This window comes from Archocentrus centrarchus, unplaced genomic scaffold (assembly GCF_007364275.1).
Source record: "Archocentrus centrarchus isolate MPI-CPG fArcCen1 unplaced genomic scaffold, fArcCen1 scaffold_48_ctg1, whole genome shotgun sequence".
Lineage (NCBI taxonomy): Eukaryota > Metazoa > Chordata > Actinopteri > Cichliformes > Cichlidae > Archocentrus > Archocentrus centrarchus.
The window spans coordinates 804,950-821,709 of record NW_022060272.1 but is presented as its reverse complement, the minus strand read 5'-3'; the positions used below and the strand labels follow the sequence as shown (position 1 = coordinate 821,709).

Below are 16,760 nucleotides of genomic sequence, written 5' to 3'. Positions count from 1 at the left end.
GTTTAAAATGATTTATATAATCATGACTGAATTCCTTTTGTTTCTTTGGGTCTTACTTCTGCATTATTTTGGAATCTGTTGAGAAATCACATCATCATATCCTTGAACCTCTGAAGAGACGGGCCAAATTAGCATAACCCATAGAGCTCCAGTAGAAACACTGAAGAAATCCGCTTCTGCTCATTTCTAGCTCCATATTTTTTAAAAATTTTTTTGGGCTCTATTAGAAAAGCTCTGCATGGTTCACAATTTAAAATGATGCTTATTTATCTTGTACTGAATGTTGGTGCCGCCCTTCAGTTCATCCTCTGTCTAAATCAAACCTGTTTAGCTCCTCCCACTTAAGACAACTTTGCTCTGATTTTGGCTGCCCCTCCCAAACAGAGGGTTTAAACAGCTCTGACCTCTGACCTCTGACGTCATTATTTCTAACTTTAACAATGTTTAATAAGAATATCCACAATGGTAACAGGAAACCAGATTGTTGTCTATTAAAACAACAATCAAGTAATTGTTCCTGCTTATCCACATTGTGAGATGAACCAGCACAGTCTCACAACAAGCTTTAACCGTTCCTCTGAATGGCTTCACGGCTGTGGCTCAGTAAAGACACCAAGACATAAATCTTTTTTTTTTATTCTTTTCACACATCAGTGTCACGTGACCTTTGAGTTTCAGGCCAAAAAAGTCACAAAATCCCCCTGAGGAGGGGATGGCTCTAAGCAGACTGGGGTTCATGTCCTGGATCATGCAATTATGTTGAGATCTATTTTATTATTATATTAGACTTTGATTTGTTTCCAGTGCAGCTTGCTTTCCTTTACACTTGCTCTCCTTGACCCCAACATTAACTACATGCTTTAAGCTCTACTTTTTAGTTTGTCAGGGCAACAGTTTTATTGTTTTTAAAAAAAAGCTGTGAACCAAAGTTATTACACATTTTACTGAGACTGTGCTGGCAGCTTCAGAAGTCTGAGTTACACAAATAAATTACTGGAAAGGCCACCTGTGGGATACAGAGTTGTACTAAAAAGACTTTCACTAACATCTTAATGTGACTTAGTTATACTGTTTAAGATAACATTTGGAAAGTACTTTTTATCCCCTTCAGTCACCGTGTACTATTGTGTCCATCTCTTTCTATAGTTATATATTGTAAAGTAATTATTTTCTAACATTTCCTACCTAAAAAGATTATGTATGCAGAAGATGAAGTTTCTTTTACCAAAATCCCTTATCGTGACTAAAAGGCTTATATGCCTATTTATTTGTAGGCTTCCAACAAAATAATACATTTCTTCATACAGAGCAATCATGACTTACATTGCCCACTCTTTTTTTTCTTCAGCTGAAAAGGACAACAACTGAAAGTGATCTGTTCATGGAAGTAAATGCATGATTGGACAATTGAAGACTGAAGTGGGACAGGGTGGTGGGTGTGACAACGGTTCTCCAAATCTGATGGGCTAAAATGTTGGACTTTTGAACAGGATGCAGGACAAAGTGACTGAAATGAACCCTGAACAGAAGTTTGTCTGTTTACACTGTATTTTACATCAGGAAATGTTTTTTTTGTAAATCAGTGTTAAAAATGAACCATGTTGTTGATGTTGTAATTAAAGGGTTAGTTTCATCAGGGTAGAGCATTAAACCACAGACAGTTTGATGCACTTTTGGAGGACAATGACACTGACATAGACCACCACACATCTGTCAGGTGGCTCAGCCTGGGAAAGTGATTAAAGAGTACAGAACCTGAGAGCAATGACATCCTCCAGCTTTCAGATTCAGACTGGATTGCAGACTTTGGATTTTCTGTAGATGTGACTGCAGTACTGAATGAACTAAATATCAAACTGCAATGTAAGGGCCTTTTTGTGCATGAAATGTGCACCTTGGTAAAAGCTTCCATGAGAAAGTTGCAGCTTCCTTCCAGCCAAATAAAGGACAACATTCTACACTGAAGGAAGCCACACCATCAGCAGATCAACTCTGCCAGTACTCATGCATGTTAGAAGCACTGCATGGTGAGTTTTCAAGGTGCTTTCAAGACTTTTAATCACTTGAGAAGTCAGTTCACATGTTTTTTATTCGCGATTTATGTGCAACATGGATGATGCAGCCAGTGATGTTCAGCTTGAGCTCAGTGACCTGCAGTCCAACACACTTCTGGCAAAGCACTTCAGGACTTTCTTTCTGCTTAATTTTTACTATTTGCTCAAAGAGGAGAACTTTCCTCACACGAGGAGGCATGCTCAGAAGATTCTGGATCTACCTGCACATGTGAACAGACATTCTCAGTGATGAAGTTCGACAGATCTAGATCCTCAATCACTGATGATCACCTAATTAGCTGTCTTTCTCACATCCACCTCAGACATTCAGCCAGATTTCAGTGCACCTGTTCAAGCCCAAGAAAAATTGGATTATTCTCACTGAACAGGTAAAATGAACTGAAAATCACTGCTTTCTATGTAAAGCTGAGTAACTGCCTGCTGTTAACATACTGCAAAATTCCTTTTCAGTATTGTTTTGCATCGTGTGTAACAGGTCCCTTATTCTTTTGATTATCAGTAGCAGCTCATCAAAACTGTCACATTTTTATGGGAGGAATTAAAACATTGAGCAGAATTGAGTTTAACTTATTGTTGGTTTGGTCCACCAACAGAACTTGGGCTTCCCATGTGGCCCCTTGGAAAAATTAATCAACCTTCCCTGCTCTAGATCTCGGTAGTCCAATCTGCATCTCTCAGCCGAGCCTCTGACTGCTCCAGGTATCCTCTGTCCTGCCTCCCCAGCTTGATGATTTCCTGACTTCACTTCTATTTTCACATTGAGGGAGGCACTTAAAACTCCTTTGCTGATCTCATCCACCAAGTTATCTATCTGTTTGTCATCCACCATGAACTGCTGCAGAAGGCGCTTGCAGTTCTGGGTGAATTTCCTATTTTCTGGACCTTACAGCAAGCTTACTTTCATGCAGAGACATTACCACTTCAGTTCTCGATGTTTCATCAGCCAGCTTAAATCTCTTGTCTTCTAACAGGCTAGAATTTGGTCAAGAGCTTCGCTCTCACAGTCCTCAGACATCACACAACTCCCCTTGGAAAGTCCATTTTAAGACAGATCAAGTATTGACATATTGTACTGATTTGGGAACAGATTTTTTTGGGACTATGACAACAAGGAACATTTCCAGCAAGCATGTTTAAATTAACCCTGAACATAGTGAACCCTTCTTTTAGATGATTATAGAGAAATTACACGTAGTTTTTTTTAAAGACTAAAACAAAATCTTTGTACTTATCTTCAACATACAGCATAACAAATTAATATTGTTTGCTAAAAATGTTACAGCAAGGTATTTGCTGAACATTTTACTGTATTGCAGAACAGCTTCAGTTGTTATTTACAAATCAACAATCACTCGCTTAGTGTGTGTATATGTTTGTGTAATATTTATTTGGGCGTCATACAGTACAGTCCTGCTAATTGCTGCCTCTTGAACACACTGTGCTTTTAAATGGGTGATCGGTGATTTAGCCTTTGCTGAATCATTTTTGCTGTTCAGTCTCAGAGAACTCCAGGTTGATCCCAGACAGCAGTTCTCCTCCACAGGAACTGAGCAGCTCTTTCAGGGTTTCATTCATGTCACTGTTGAAGACTGTGGAGAAGCTGCAGTTGGGGTATCCTCTACCTCCTTCATCTGTATGAAATGAGCCCATGACCTCCTGCACCCACTTCAGCTTGGTGCTAAGCTCCAGGTGCAGGCTATCAAAGCGGCTCTGCCTCTCCTGGTAGCGGTCACTAATGGCACTGAGGCTGCAGCTGAAAGCCTGCATGTCGTCCTGCACGCTCCTCTTCAAGGCCTCTACCTTACGGAACTCGTAGCGGATTTGTGAGAGCTCCTGGCGCATGGCCTCGCTCTCCTCCTTGTACCAGGCTTCCTTTTCATTGTATATAGAGACCATAGCATCTATATCTTCCTGCAGAGAGTCATGGGCTGCAGCTAGGCTAATGAAGGAGCTCTCCATCTGGTCAATATCCTCCACAACCTGGGCAAAGCGCTCAAAGTTTACGTAGGTGTTGTTGGGTGGCATGCTTGAGTGGGACTTGATGGTGTACTCTCTCAGGCGCTTGGTCTTTAATTGGCGCCGCTCACATTTCTTTGGTCCCTTGTGTTCATTGGACTAAAGGATTTAAACAGAGCGAGATCGATTAACTATCTTTTAAAGAAGGAATAATAATAATATCTTTTAGAAAGCACTTTTAAAAACATTGTGAAAATCTTTGCATGGAAATAAAAAAACAGTTCAGCATAATAAAAGAAACAGAAGAAAACCATGAAAACTGCAGAGAGTAAATCTAGGAGAAAATATAACATTAAATCAACATCAAACTTTTAGAGCCGGCATATTAAAAAATATTAAAAACTATTTCTAAAAACGGACTAATTAGGGAAGAGAGGATAATATGCTCATATTTTTTAGCTAATTGCAGGCAGTAAATTTATTTTTGGTTTAATCCTGAATACACTGAGTTACAATAGTTAAGATGCAAAATCTGAAGACCTCGCAGGGTTAAAATGAGGTGGCACGGGGTGCCCACGGATAATCAGACGGCTCTGTCAGAAATGATGATCAAACCAAACTCCTGCGCTCCCGGGAACACTCGGAGCTTCAGAAATGTTTTTCCTGTTTCCTTGATCTATACCCAGTCACAGTTTGAGTGTCAGTAAGACTAGAAAAGGCCTGAATAAATCCCAGTTCCCGTTCAGTCAGTTCACTTTGGTACAACACATGCAGTATGGGATATCACACCCTTGCATGTCCTGGCTGGGGACACCTCTTCTAATCATGCTTTGAAGCAGGGGCGTCAAACTCGATCACTGAACGGGCCAAAATTGAAAACACATTCTAAGTTGCCGGCCAAACAGTTTAACATTTACTGAACAGTCTAAGACTGAAAATATTTTAATCAGCACTATGGATTTGAATGGCCAGAATACAGCAACTTTTTCCTCAACACATTAAATAAAATATAAAATTACATTTTCTTCAAAAATAACATCAGGAAAAATGAGAATATTTCAAGCTGATTTGTTACGAATGAGAGTGTTTCAGCGTTGGATTCTCTCACCGCCTGTGTCCATTGCGTCACCTCTGGAGGACGCCCTTGCCATGTATTTTTTGGAAGTTGTCCACCACCTTAGACCTATGGTTAAGTCCAACATTCCTTCCTGGGATTTAACTTTAGTGCTGAAGACCCTTTGTGGGCCCCTTTTGAACCCACTTAGTCTAGAGATGTGAAATTTCCTTCACATGAGACCGCGTTTCTTCTTGCTCTGGCTTCTGCAAAGTGAGGGGGTGACCTTCATGCTTTGTTTGTACATTCTTCTTGCATGCAGTTGTTTTGTGATGGCCTCAAGGTCAGATCACGCCCAAATGCGGCATATTTAAGATTATTCCTGCAAACTTATGCCCCCCCACCGCAGAGCAGAGGCTCCATTTCTCGTGTCCAGTGCAGGTGCTTTGCAGCTACATTGACCACACTCAGAATGTGATAGAAACTTTTCTGTTTACCTTGATCCATGGGTGATTAAGGGCTTCTTGAACTGTTAATCTTTTCCTATGAGACAAAAAAAAAAAATCATGTTGCTGAATTTTCATTATGTAAAAGTGGTGAAGTGACTATAATGAGCAGTCCAGAGATCAAATCATTTAACTCTCCTGCTGTGGCACAAGTGCCCTTCACTGAGTTATCCCTGAGCTCTTACTTCTTATCCTTCTCGAGCAGCTGGCTAATGAAGTTCTTGGCCAGCTCACTAGTGTGGCAGAAGAATTCTTCATCAAACTCATAATTTATGGCTGAAATATTCCCCAGTGTGTCCTGCTTGGTTTCCCCGAGGAAAGGAGAGGCACCACTCAGCCTGGAAGAAAGCAATAAAACAAGTGCAGTTTCTTATTATCCTGTTGCATTATAATGTAAATGATATTGTAGGAGATACCATGATAATGTTGTTTCTGGTTCACTTGCAGGATGTAAGTGATGACACCAACGCTCCGCATGTCTGCTTCCAATCCCAGCGGCTCATAGTTGACGATCTCTGGTGCTTAACAGGCAAACAATAAAAACCAAGATGAGTTTTTCCGTACCTCTGACAGTTTCATTTCACAAACTCCACGTTCTATGTTTTTAAACACATGGCAGTTCAAAGTTGGATTACCAGCTGGGTACCTGGAACCAAACTCCTTTCTTTCTTAAAAATAAAGTGGTCTAGTGGAGCCATTTTTTTCTTTTCTTTTTCATTTTTTGTCTATCATTTAGACTCAGATTCATTTCCCAGGGGTAGCAGTCTAAGCAGAGATGTCCAAGTCTCCCTCTCTCCAGCCACCGGCTCCTCCAGGGAATACCAAGATGTTCTCAAGCCACCTGAGATATAATCTCTCCACCGTGTCCTGGGTCTGCCCTGATGTGGTCTCCTCCCAATTGGACATGTCTGAAACATTGAAAGTGCCCAAGTGGCATCCTAATCAGATGCCTGGACCACCTCAACTGGCTCCCCTTCTAGCCAGTGTCAGAGAGGAGCCAGCTGAGCTACTCTGATTCCCTCATGAATGACAGAGCTCCTCACCTTATCTCTACCTATCTTTGGAGGCAGCTCATTTCTGTTGGACTTGTTAATTTTTTTAATTCAAAGAGTCCTTAGGAATAGGAACCTGGACCTGTCACCCAGATCAGGAAGACTGGGAAACAAACTTTTTAGTGGCCAGTGGGGTGTGGCCTGGAAAAACTGCATGGGAGTGCCTCATCTATAGCTGGAACCATGAGTGTCCAGTGCTTTTGCACTCCCTGCTGCTCCACTTTCTACATCAAGAGCAGGGAAAAAAGAATGATCTTACCTACAAACTCTGGAGTTCCAAAGATGTTCTTGAACTCAACCCCAGCTTCAATCTTATGGGCAAGACCAAAATCAATCAGTTTTATTCTCGGCAACGGCGCATTCTTGTCCAAAAGCATTATGTTTTCAGGCTGCAGAAGACAAAAACATCTACTGAGCAACTTTGAACTCTTTATATAAAAATGGTTCAGTATAGCCTGTGTGTTGATTTTGTGGCACATAAAAAAAAAAAAAATCAAGACTTCTAGAAACTGTTCTGGAATTGCATTCATAAATAAATCCATTAGAAACTTTTGTTTCAAGGAGTCAAGAACAATCTGAATCCACAAGGATCAACCTCAAAAAAAGATGAACTATACTGATCAGCTCTGCTAAGGGCTAAAATAGCTAAAACAAACAGTGTCAGGGACTTGATCTTTTCATAGGAAATGCTGCTAAGTGCTGTACATTATTGGTGACTTTTGCTGACAACCCAATGATTCACCCAATTAAAAATGACTGACCTAAACCAAATTTATCTAAGACCTTAAACAAGTGCAGCCATCCCAGTCTCTTGAATGCCTTCTCAGCACCAAGAGCTACAGTTATTCATTTTAGTGCATCTTTCTCTTTTAGAATATGATCCAGTTTATTCTGCTATTAACTCTTGTTTGGTGTTGTTTATTGGACTGGATGATTGAAGTCTGAAGAAACTAAACATATTGACAACAGGGGCCTCAGCAGCATGTGGAAGAACCATACACAGCCACAACAGTCTGGCATCTCCTCCTCATGCTGGTCACCAGCTTGGTCACACACTGCTGTGGGATGGCATCGCATTCTTCAAGCAGCATTTGTCGCAAGTCAGCCAGTGTGTTGGTCACTCTGGTATAAACAGCACGCCCAAGCTGATCCCACAAGTGTTCAGTGGGGTTGAGGTCAGGACTGCAGGCAGGCCCTTCCATCCTCTCCACTCCCAAATTCTGGAGATAGTCTCGGGAAGGGGTGGGGTGGGGTGGGGGGTGGGGGGGGTGCAGCCTTTCGCAGGGCCATCACAGAGAGAAAGACAACGATTCACACTCAGATTGACACCTATATCCAATCTAGAATCACCAATTAGCCTAACCCTTGGACTGTGACAAGAAACTGGAGTACCTGGAGAAAACCCATGCAAACATGGGGAGAACATACAACGTCCACACCTGGGCCAAGGTGGATTCAAACCCAGAACTTCTCTCTGTGAGGCAACAGTGCTAACCACCATGCCAACGTGCTGCATTCAGTTTTATTTATATAGCACCAAATCACAACAAACGGTTGTTTGAAGTCACTTTATATTGTAAGGTAAAGACCCTACATTAAGAGAAAACTTCAACAGTCTGATGAACCCTACAAGCAAGCACTTGGCAATAGTGGGAAGGAAAAACTCCCTTTTAACAGGAAGAAACCTCCAGTAGAACCAGGCTCAGGGAGGGGCAGTCATCTGCCGCATCCAGTTGGGGGTGAGGGGAAGGAGACAGAACAAAAGACACTCTGTGGAAGAGAGCCAGAGATTAATAAGAACTAATGATTAAATGCAGAGTGGGGTATAAACAGACCACCCTAGGCTAATTGCAGCATAACTAAGGGAGGGTTCAGGGTCACCTATTCCAGTCCTAACTATAAGCTTGATCAAAAAGGAAAGTTTTAAGCCTAGGCTCCCCCAGCTGCCTCCTGTTCTACTTTTAAATACCCCAGGAATCACAAGTAAGCCAGCAGTCTAAGAGCGAAGTGCTTTATTGGGGTGACACAGAACTATGAGGTCTTTAAGATAAGATGGAGCCTGATTGTTCAAGATGTTATGTGTATATGAGATAAAGCTCTAGCTGCAGCATTTCGGATCAGCTGAAGGCTTTTCAGGGAGCTTTTAGGACAGCCTGATAATAATGAATTACAATAGTCCAGCCTAGAAGTAATAAATGCATGAATTAGCTTTTCAGCATCACTCTGAGGAAGGATGTTTCTAATTTTAGAAATATTGCACAAATGCAAAAAAGCAGTCCTACATATTTGCTTACATATCCTGGTCAAAACTGACTCCAAGATTCCCCACAGTGTTACTGGAGGTCAGGGTGATACCATCCAGAGTAAGTATTTGGTTTGACACCATGTTTCTCAGATTTGTGGGGCTGAGTACAAGAACTTCAGTTTTATCTGAATTTAGAAGCAGGAAATTAGAGGTCATCCATGCATTTATGTCTTTAAGACATTCCTGCAGTTTAAAATATTATGGTCAACAGTATTGAACGCTGCACTGAGGTTTAGCAGGAAAACATGAAAAATGGCCTACTTTATTTGGCTTGAAAAAGGCTTGAAAGTTAGCAATCTTGGGATAAGCTGAGCTATAAGGTCTTGTGATAGTTTTATGCAAACAGTTCCAAAAAGATATGAAAACCATGCCATAATTAATGACCTTTTCTTTTTAATATTCAATTCCCAAAACTGGTCTGGCAGCGTGAACTGTGGAAAAAGTCTTGATGTGTTATAAAAGACCAAGGCCAAGTAATGCTGAATCATTATGAGTAAGCTTTGATACAGTGTCAGGGCTAAATGAGCTGAGGTCTACTGTGACCCTCAGACTTTGCCGTAGCTCAGAAATGTGACAGCATCTTATCTCTGGTGGAAAGAGAGCATGAAATGTCTTGTTTGGACAAACCTTGAGATCAAAGTGGGCTATTTTTCTGGCGTGAAGGTAGTTCACCCCCTCGAGGATTTGTTTGATAAATTGAGTGGCCTCCTCCTCACTCAGAGACTCCTTCTGGGCCAGGAAATCAAACAGCTCACCACCAGAGACCCTGAAATAGGTTTAAAAAATACTGATGTAAATGTGGGGAGGTACAAGAGCCTGACAACAGAAACACAAACATTTGTTAGTTAAAATCTCAGTATGCACTTTTCTTCTCTATTTCCCACTGAATGTTTCCAAGAGCATTCTGTCTGACAACATTACAAAGTCAATGAGCGCATATTAGGAACAGCATATTGATTTTATCCCTCTTTTCTGGAAACCGTCACTTTGATTCTACATGCTAACATGATTGCATCACATCACTACTGCAGATTTTTCATCTTCACATTCAAACACTTCCCAAGACGGGCTAATGAGATTCAGATCTGGTGACTGGGGGAGTCCATTGACCTCACTGTTATGTTCATGAAAGCAATTTGAGATTCACTTTGTAGCACAGTGCATTATCCTGATGGAAGCAGCCATTAGAAGATGGTGAGCTTCTAATGACCATTAAGAGATACACATGTTCAGGAACAACACAACAAATGTGGCATTCAAAATATGATCAACTGGTCTTAAGTGTCCAAAGTGAGCTAAGAACAGGGGCAGAGCCAAGAAGTGGCCAAGAACTGCCACGCCAAGCAACAACATCCAGGGCTGAAACCTGAAGCCAACTGGAAAGTGCCAAAAACTGCAGTTCCCCTGGTGGCCATTTGAGGCAGGCTCAAAAAGTGAGTCAATCTCCACAGACTCCCAACTTTACAGCTTTATATCATATTTACAGCCTGTTCAAGAAATGGTTTGGCATTAAATGGACATTTTTTTCCTTTGATAACAGCTCTAATTTTTGGATTATTATGGATGCGATCATCCTTATGGATACTGGAGTTATAGAGGCGTGGTTGCTTCGATTGACTGGTGTCCCTAGGCCAACTTCTCCTGAAAGGTGTCCCTGAATTAGACTTTTCCACAGTGTTTGTGCTGCTGGAGCCGTTTGCAGAGTTTAAATGGAATAATCTCTTAAATATCTAAATTAAATAGATGTTCTACTGTTTGGAAACCTGGACCGCCAAACCTCAGCCCTTTAAAGATTTATAACTAACCCTTTGTGAGGAACCTGGGAATGATTACTGACAGCACTTTTACTTCTGATAAACAGATAAATGCAGCAGTTAAAACTCTTTTTTTTTCAGCTTGAGTTACTTGTAAAGGTGATGCTGTATCTCTGCTTCAGAGATTTTGAAAGCGTTTTCCATGCCTTCATTTTGCTTAATAAACCGCAAGTGCGCTTGGGATCCGCAGCAGGACAATGACTGGAAACACACCACCTCTGAATTGCTCAAAAAAACAAAACAGAATGATGGTTTTGGAGTGGCTTTTTCAAAGTCTGGACTTAAATCTGATTCAGATGCTTTGGCATGACCTTAAACAGGCTGTTCATGCTCAAAAACCCTCCAGTGTGACTTAATTAAAACTATCCTGCAACAAAAAGTGGGCCAAAATTCCTCCTCAGCGATGTGAACGACTCATTGCCAGTTATCACAAATACTTGACTGCAGTTCTTGCTACACAACCAGTTATTAGGTTTAGGGGGCAATTACTTTTTTACACAGGGCCAGGTACAGTAAGTATGGATAGAAACTTTCCCTCAATAAATGAAATCATCATTATTAGTTTTGTATTTACTCTGGATATCTTTGATGATCTGAAACATGTACGTATGACAAATATGCAAAAAGAATAAGAAATCAGAAAGGGGGCAAATACTTTTTCACCGCACTCTATCTCAGCGTGTTGTGAAGTGTTTCCTTAAAACCGTTTGAGGAAACTGGCCAAGTGGAGCACAAAAAATGACATGCCTAAAAAAAAGCAGATGAACAGTATCTTAAAGTCATGTCCTTCAGAAATAGGAAAAGACGTGACACAGGACCTGAGAGATACACTTGGCTCTTCTATTGATCCACCTCTAGCCTCATCAGAAAATGCTGCTCATACTAAATATTGATTTTCAAGCTCTTTAAGACAAACTCTGGGCACCGGGGCGGCTCAGTGGGTGAGCAGGCGGCATTGTATGCCGCAGTGCCATGGTGCATCCGACCCGCCGCCCTTTACTGCATGTCATTCCCCCTCTTTTTCTCCCCCACTTTCCTGTCTATGTTCACTATCTGATAAAGGCAAAAGGACCAAAACTGATATTAAAAAAACGATTGTATAAACTCTGTATTTGCATTATATACTGTATTTCCGTGTATGTTTGCATGTTTCAGTCAATCTCTGCACTCTTTTCCAATTTTCCGTAATATAAAGAAATGAGGGGCCTCCTCCCGGTGGGACATGCCCGGAACACCTCACCCAGGAGGCGGCCAGGAGGCATCCTAATCAGATGCCCGAGCCACCTCAACTGGCTCCTTTCGATGTGGAGGAGCAGCGGCTCTACTCCGAGCCCCTCCCGGATGGCCGCACTCCTCACCTTATCTCTAAGGGAGAGGCCAGCCACCCTTCGAAGGAAACTCATTTCTGCCGCTTGTATTCGCGATCTTATTCTTTCGGTCACTACCCAAAGCTCGTGACCATAGGTGAGGGTAGGAACGTAGATCGACCGGTAAATCGAGAGCCTCGCTTTTACGCTAAGCTCCCTCTTCACCACGACGGACCGGTGCAGCGTCCGCATCACTGCAGAAGCAGCCCCGATCCGCCTGTCGATCTCCCGTTCCCTTCTCCCATCACTCGTGAACAAGACCCCGAGATACTTAAACTCCTCCACTTGAGGCAAGAACTCGTTCCTGAGCCGGAGATGGCACTCCACCCTTTTCCGGCTGAGGACCATGGCCTCAGACTTAGAGGTGCTGATTCTCATGCCAGCCGCTTCACACTCGGCTGCGAACCGTTCCACTGCGAGCTGGAGGCCCCCCCGTGATGAAGCCAACAGAACCGCATCATCTGCAAAAAGCAGAGATGTGACTCTGAGGCCACCAAGGAAGAAGCCTTCCGCCACCTGGCTACGCCTAGAAATTCTGTCCATAAAAATTATGAACAGAATCGGTGACAAAGGGCAGCCCTGACGGAGTCCAACACCCACAGGAAACAAATCCGACTTATTACCGGCTATACGGACCAAGCTCTCACTGTGGTTGTACAAGGACTGAATGGCCCGCAACAATGGGCCAGACACCCCATACTCCCGCAGAACCTCCCAAAGAACACCCCGAGGAACACGGTCGAATGCCTTCTCCAAGTCCACAAAGCACATGTAGACTGGTTGGGCAAACTCCCACGCACACTCGAATATCCTTGAGAGGATAAAGAGCTGGTCCAGCGTTCCACGACCAGGACGAAAACCGCATTGTTCCTCCTGAATCCGAGGTTCGACTAACGGACGCACCCTCCTTTCCAGCACCCTGGCATAGACCTTACCGGGGAGGCTGAGGAGTGTGATCCCCCGAAAGTTGGAGCACACCCTCCGGTCTCCCTTCTTAAAGATGGGGACCACCACCCCGGTCTGCCAATCCAATGGCACTGCCCCAGATCTCCACGCGATGTTGCAGAGGCGTGTCAACCAAGACAGCCCTACAACATCCAGAGCCTTCAGGAACTCAGGGCGAATCTCGTCCACCCCAGGGGCTCTGCCACCAAGGAGTTGTTTAACTACCTCAGTGACCTCACCCCCAGTGATGGTCAAGTCATCCCCCTCATCCCCAGACTCTGCTTCCACTACAGAAGGCGTGTCAGTGGGATTCAGAAGGTCCTCGAAGTATTCCTTCCACCGTCCGACTATAGCCTCAGTTGAAGTCAGCAGCACCCCCCCGCACTATAAACAGTGTGAGTGAAGCACTGCTTTCCCCTCCTGAGTCGCCTGACGGTTTGCCAGAATCGCTTCGATGCCGTCCGAAAGTCTTTTTCCATAGCCTCACCGAACTCCTCCCACACCCGAGTTTTTGCTTTGGCCACTACCCGAGCTGCATTCCGCTTGGCCTGTCGATACCTGTCAGCCTCCACATCGAAAGGAGCCAGTTGAGGTGGCTCGGGCATCTGATTAGGATGCCTCCTGGCCGCCTCCTGGGTGAGGTGTTCCGGGCATGTCCCACCGGGAGGAGGCCCCGTGGTAGACCCAGGACACGCTGGAGAGATTGTGTATCTCGGCTGGCCTGGGAACGCCTTGGGGTCCCTCCGGATGGGCTGGAGGAGGTGGCTGGGGAGAGGGAAGCTTGGGCTTCTCTGCTTAGGCTTCTGCCCCCGCGAACCGGCCCCGGATAAGCGGAAGAAAATGGATGGATGGATGGATAAAGAAATGAGGGGTGGCGTAAGAATTTTGCACTGTATTTTACAGATACTAGTTATTATCTTCTGCTTCTTGAAGCTGAAAAGTTAAATACATAGTTATGTTTTTGATTTGCTTTGGTTTGTTTTTTTTACCTAAAGTGTGCTTAGTTTTGAGTTTGGCAAGTTAATAAAAATGTCATAATGTAACTGTAATCATCTGCCACTCACAGCTCCAGGATGAGTGCCACATCGGTGCGGTTCTCGTAAACGTCGTGCAGCGTGACGATGTTGGGGTGCTGAATCTGCTGAAGGATGTTCACCTCACGCTCTATTTCCTCCCGCCGCACTCCTCGAGAGCTGGCCATGCTCTGTCGTTTCTTGATGAACTTGGCAGCAAATTCCAAGCCTGTAGTTTTCTCTTTGCATTGCTTTACGATGGCAAATTGCCCACTCAAACACAGAGGGGAAATCCATTTGGAACAGTTGGGAATCACTGGATTAAAGCTTATTCATGAATTACTCTGTGGATCAAGCATCTTATCTTAACATGCCAGTTTAGCAACGGCCTGATAAGATAAAGGCACACCTATTGACCACATCTAGCTGTCAGTTATATTTGGCAAAGTGAAAGACTGGCCTGATGGGGGCACCTAACACCAAGGAATATATTTCAAACTTCATGGAGGCAGCCCGTCTTCATTCATGGACTGCTTTAATAGAAACTGCTAGCATGTTTCCTAACTCTCAGGAAAATTAGGAATATGATAAAATACACCAGTTCGTTATTTTGTTATTTGTTGGACTGCAGTACCTACAGATAGATTGCACTGCACAAACACACAGTTTGTCCCACATTTGCCCCCCCCCCCCCCCCCCCCCTCACCCCATTTACAATGCTGAACATTTTTTTGTAGCAAACTGCACAAGATGATTCTTCCACTCACAGTTACACAAGCAAACAAGTCATGCACGAATACTTAAAATTCAAATTCACTTATATGACAGTACAGCTGCATCTATTTTTTCCTGGTTCATTTGAGTAGTTTGTAAGATGACACCCCACTTCCTGCTCTGCAGCCAGGCTAAGAGCAGACACTAAATATAGACGAATCCTTTAAATGACGGCAGGCTGCTGTCATGCACACACAGCAACAAGACCAAACCCACACATACAGCTTTGTTTGTGTCTTCTCTCAGAAATATTTCTGATTACTTTTAGAAATCATCTTTAGCTATAGTGTGAGCCCTGTGCAGCCAAAGAGAAATAACGACTTTTTATAGCTGCAGTGAACAGATGTGGCAGGTAGTTAATGATTGAGTATGTAGTGCGCTACAATGCAAATATTTCTATGGTTCTGTTTTTAGCAGGTATAATCCATAATGACCTTATAAAGTACGCCTCTCAGCTGCAGCGGGTTACTGGTTGGTTTCTGGGCTTGTCTACATTGGAGGTCAGAGCTCCACCAACACGTTTCTGCCCCTCCACCATGCATAAAGTGCATGCCTCACTAAGTCTCACTATCTGAATTCTGATTTCCATTAAACATGCCGCTGTTACTCATTACAGAAAACACATGCAAATCCAGTGCATGTCTCTACCTCCCGAGCTCTTCACCAATTTCATAGAAATCTTCCACTTTCTGCTGCTTCACAAGCTCCATTGCCGCAGTCCTCACTTTGATATTCGTATTTCAGCTTGTGTCAGTCAGCCTGCAATGACAGACAGCAGGAGTTCAACAACCTGTCAAAAGTGTGCACAACGTTTTGAACAGCACAGACTAATGTTAAATAACATGTAATGTAAATAGCGATCTACTAATAATGAAAGGAAAAAAAAGGTTTGTTTTAATCAGCGAGACTGTCCCTGAAAATAATCATCGCAGCTGCCACGAACAACTGAAACACGAACAGCAGGAAGAAACCAACGTTATTCCACCGCTAACACACAAGACACCGGATAATGCGCAGAAAGCGTCTCACCGTTTGAAAAGTACTTCGTGTGCGCCTCCTCATGCCCACTCTGTGCCTCCAGGGTTGTGTACAGATCACGAAGCCTCGGCCATCCCAGCCCTGAGAGCCGCACCAGACTCCCCATTTAATGTGGCGGCGGCCCTCAAGGACATGATTTTAATAGTTATATGGGGATAAAACCTGTATTCAGCGAAACACTGTGCGGAACGAGATGAGCGGAGCTACATGATAATTTTGCGTTTGTTAAGGTCAGCATGATTAAAATAGTGAGCTCTCATTAAAACAAACAAACAAACAAACAAACAAACAAACGGTTTGTGGCTTTGCACTCTGAAGGCTTTTTTTTCCTGATACACCTGCTGCATTATCCGGCTGTGACTATGAAAAGAAGGACTTTTCACGTTAATGAGTAGCAATAATGCAGTCAGTGACTTATGGTGTAAGTTCCTTGAGCCTCCTAAAACAGCCTACTTAAAATGTAAATGGCGATAAGCTAGCATTTGACAGTTTTAAAAGAAAAAAAAATCTGTAAATATTTTAAGTAGTTTTTAAAAGAAAGGAGACTTCAACTCATACTTTGGTTAAACACATAATCATGATGATATTGTAGTTATAGTGTAATTAAAGTACAACTTATTTATCATTTCCTTGATGACTGCCACTTGTTACATCCTTGTTCAGCTGCAGCTACATTTTTCATGTTTTGACATCCACCTCATCACCTGCAGTTCCATATCGGAGACTTGTTTCAATACAGCGGACATTGCAAATGCAACCCTAATCCATTAGGGGTAGGATTACCAATGTTCATAAACTAGAAAATCTCCTTTTAGCTGGTCATTTTGGTGATAAATAATTTTTCTTTTAAAAACTTTGGGT

General features: G+C 43.0%; 1 protein-coding gene across 3 annotated transcripts; it reads right to left on the bottom strand.

Moving 5' to 3' along the window:
• Positions 1 to 3,432: 3,432 nt before the first annotated feature.
• Positions 3,433 to 16,015, bottom strand: LOC115777298 (death-associated protein kinase 3-like). Of its 3 annotated transcripts, XM_030725155.1 has the most exons (9): positions 15,891 to 16,015; positions 15,510 to 15,620; positions 14,139 to 14,360; positions 9,576 to 9,714; positions 6,903 to 7,032; positions 6,037 to 6,112; positions 5,777 to 5,929; positions 5,583 to 5,628; positions 3,433 to 4,190 (listed from the first exon to the last, which is right to left on the bottom strand). In XM_030725155.1, the coding sequence occupies exons 2-9, from the start codon at positions 15,569 to 15,571 to the stop codon at positions 3,555 to 3,557; spliced, it is 1,464 nt and encodes a 487-aa protein (XP_030581015.1). In that variant the 5' UTR covers positions 15,572 to 15,620; positions 15,891 to 16,015; the 3' UTR covers positions 3,433 to 3,554. The 3 variants fall into 3 exon arrangements, with proteins under 3 accessions (XP_030581015.1, XP_030581017.1, XP_030581016.1); XM_030725157.1 differs by lacking the exon at positions 14,139 to 14,360; XM_030725156.1 differs by lacking the exon at positions 15,891 to 16,015 and having other exon boundaries at positions 15,510 to 15,836.
• Positions 16,016 to 16,760: the final 745 nt, after the last annotated feature.

What these genes read in the sequence shown, in the direction of transcription:
- LOC115777298 (XM_030725155.1), bottom strand. Translation starts at nt 15,571, where the DNA reads ATGGAGCTTGTGAAGCAGCAGAAAGTGGAAGATTTCTATGAAATTGGT. An exon ending in ATTGGTGAAGAGCTCGGGAG is followed by an intron (nt 14,361 to 15,509) that starts GTAGAGACATGC and finishes TCTGTGTTTGAG; the next exon opens with TGGGCAATTTGCCATCGTAA. An exon ending in TTAATCACCCATGGATCAAG is followed by an intron (nt 4,191 to 5,582) that starts GTAAACAGAAAA and finishes TAAATCCTTTAG; the next exon opens with TCCAATGAACACAAGGGACC.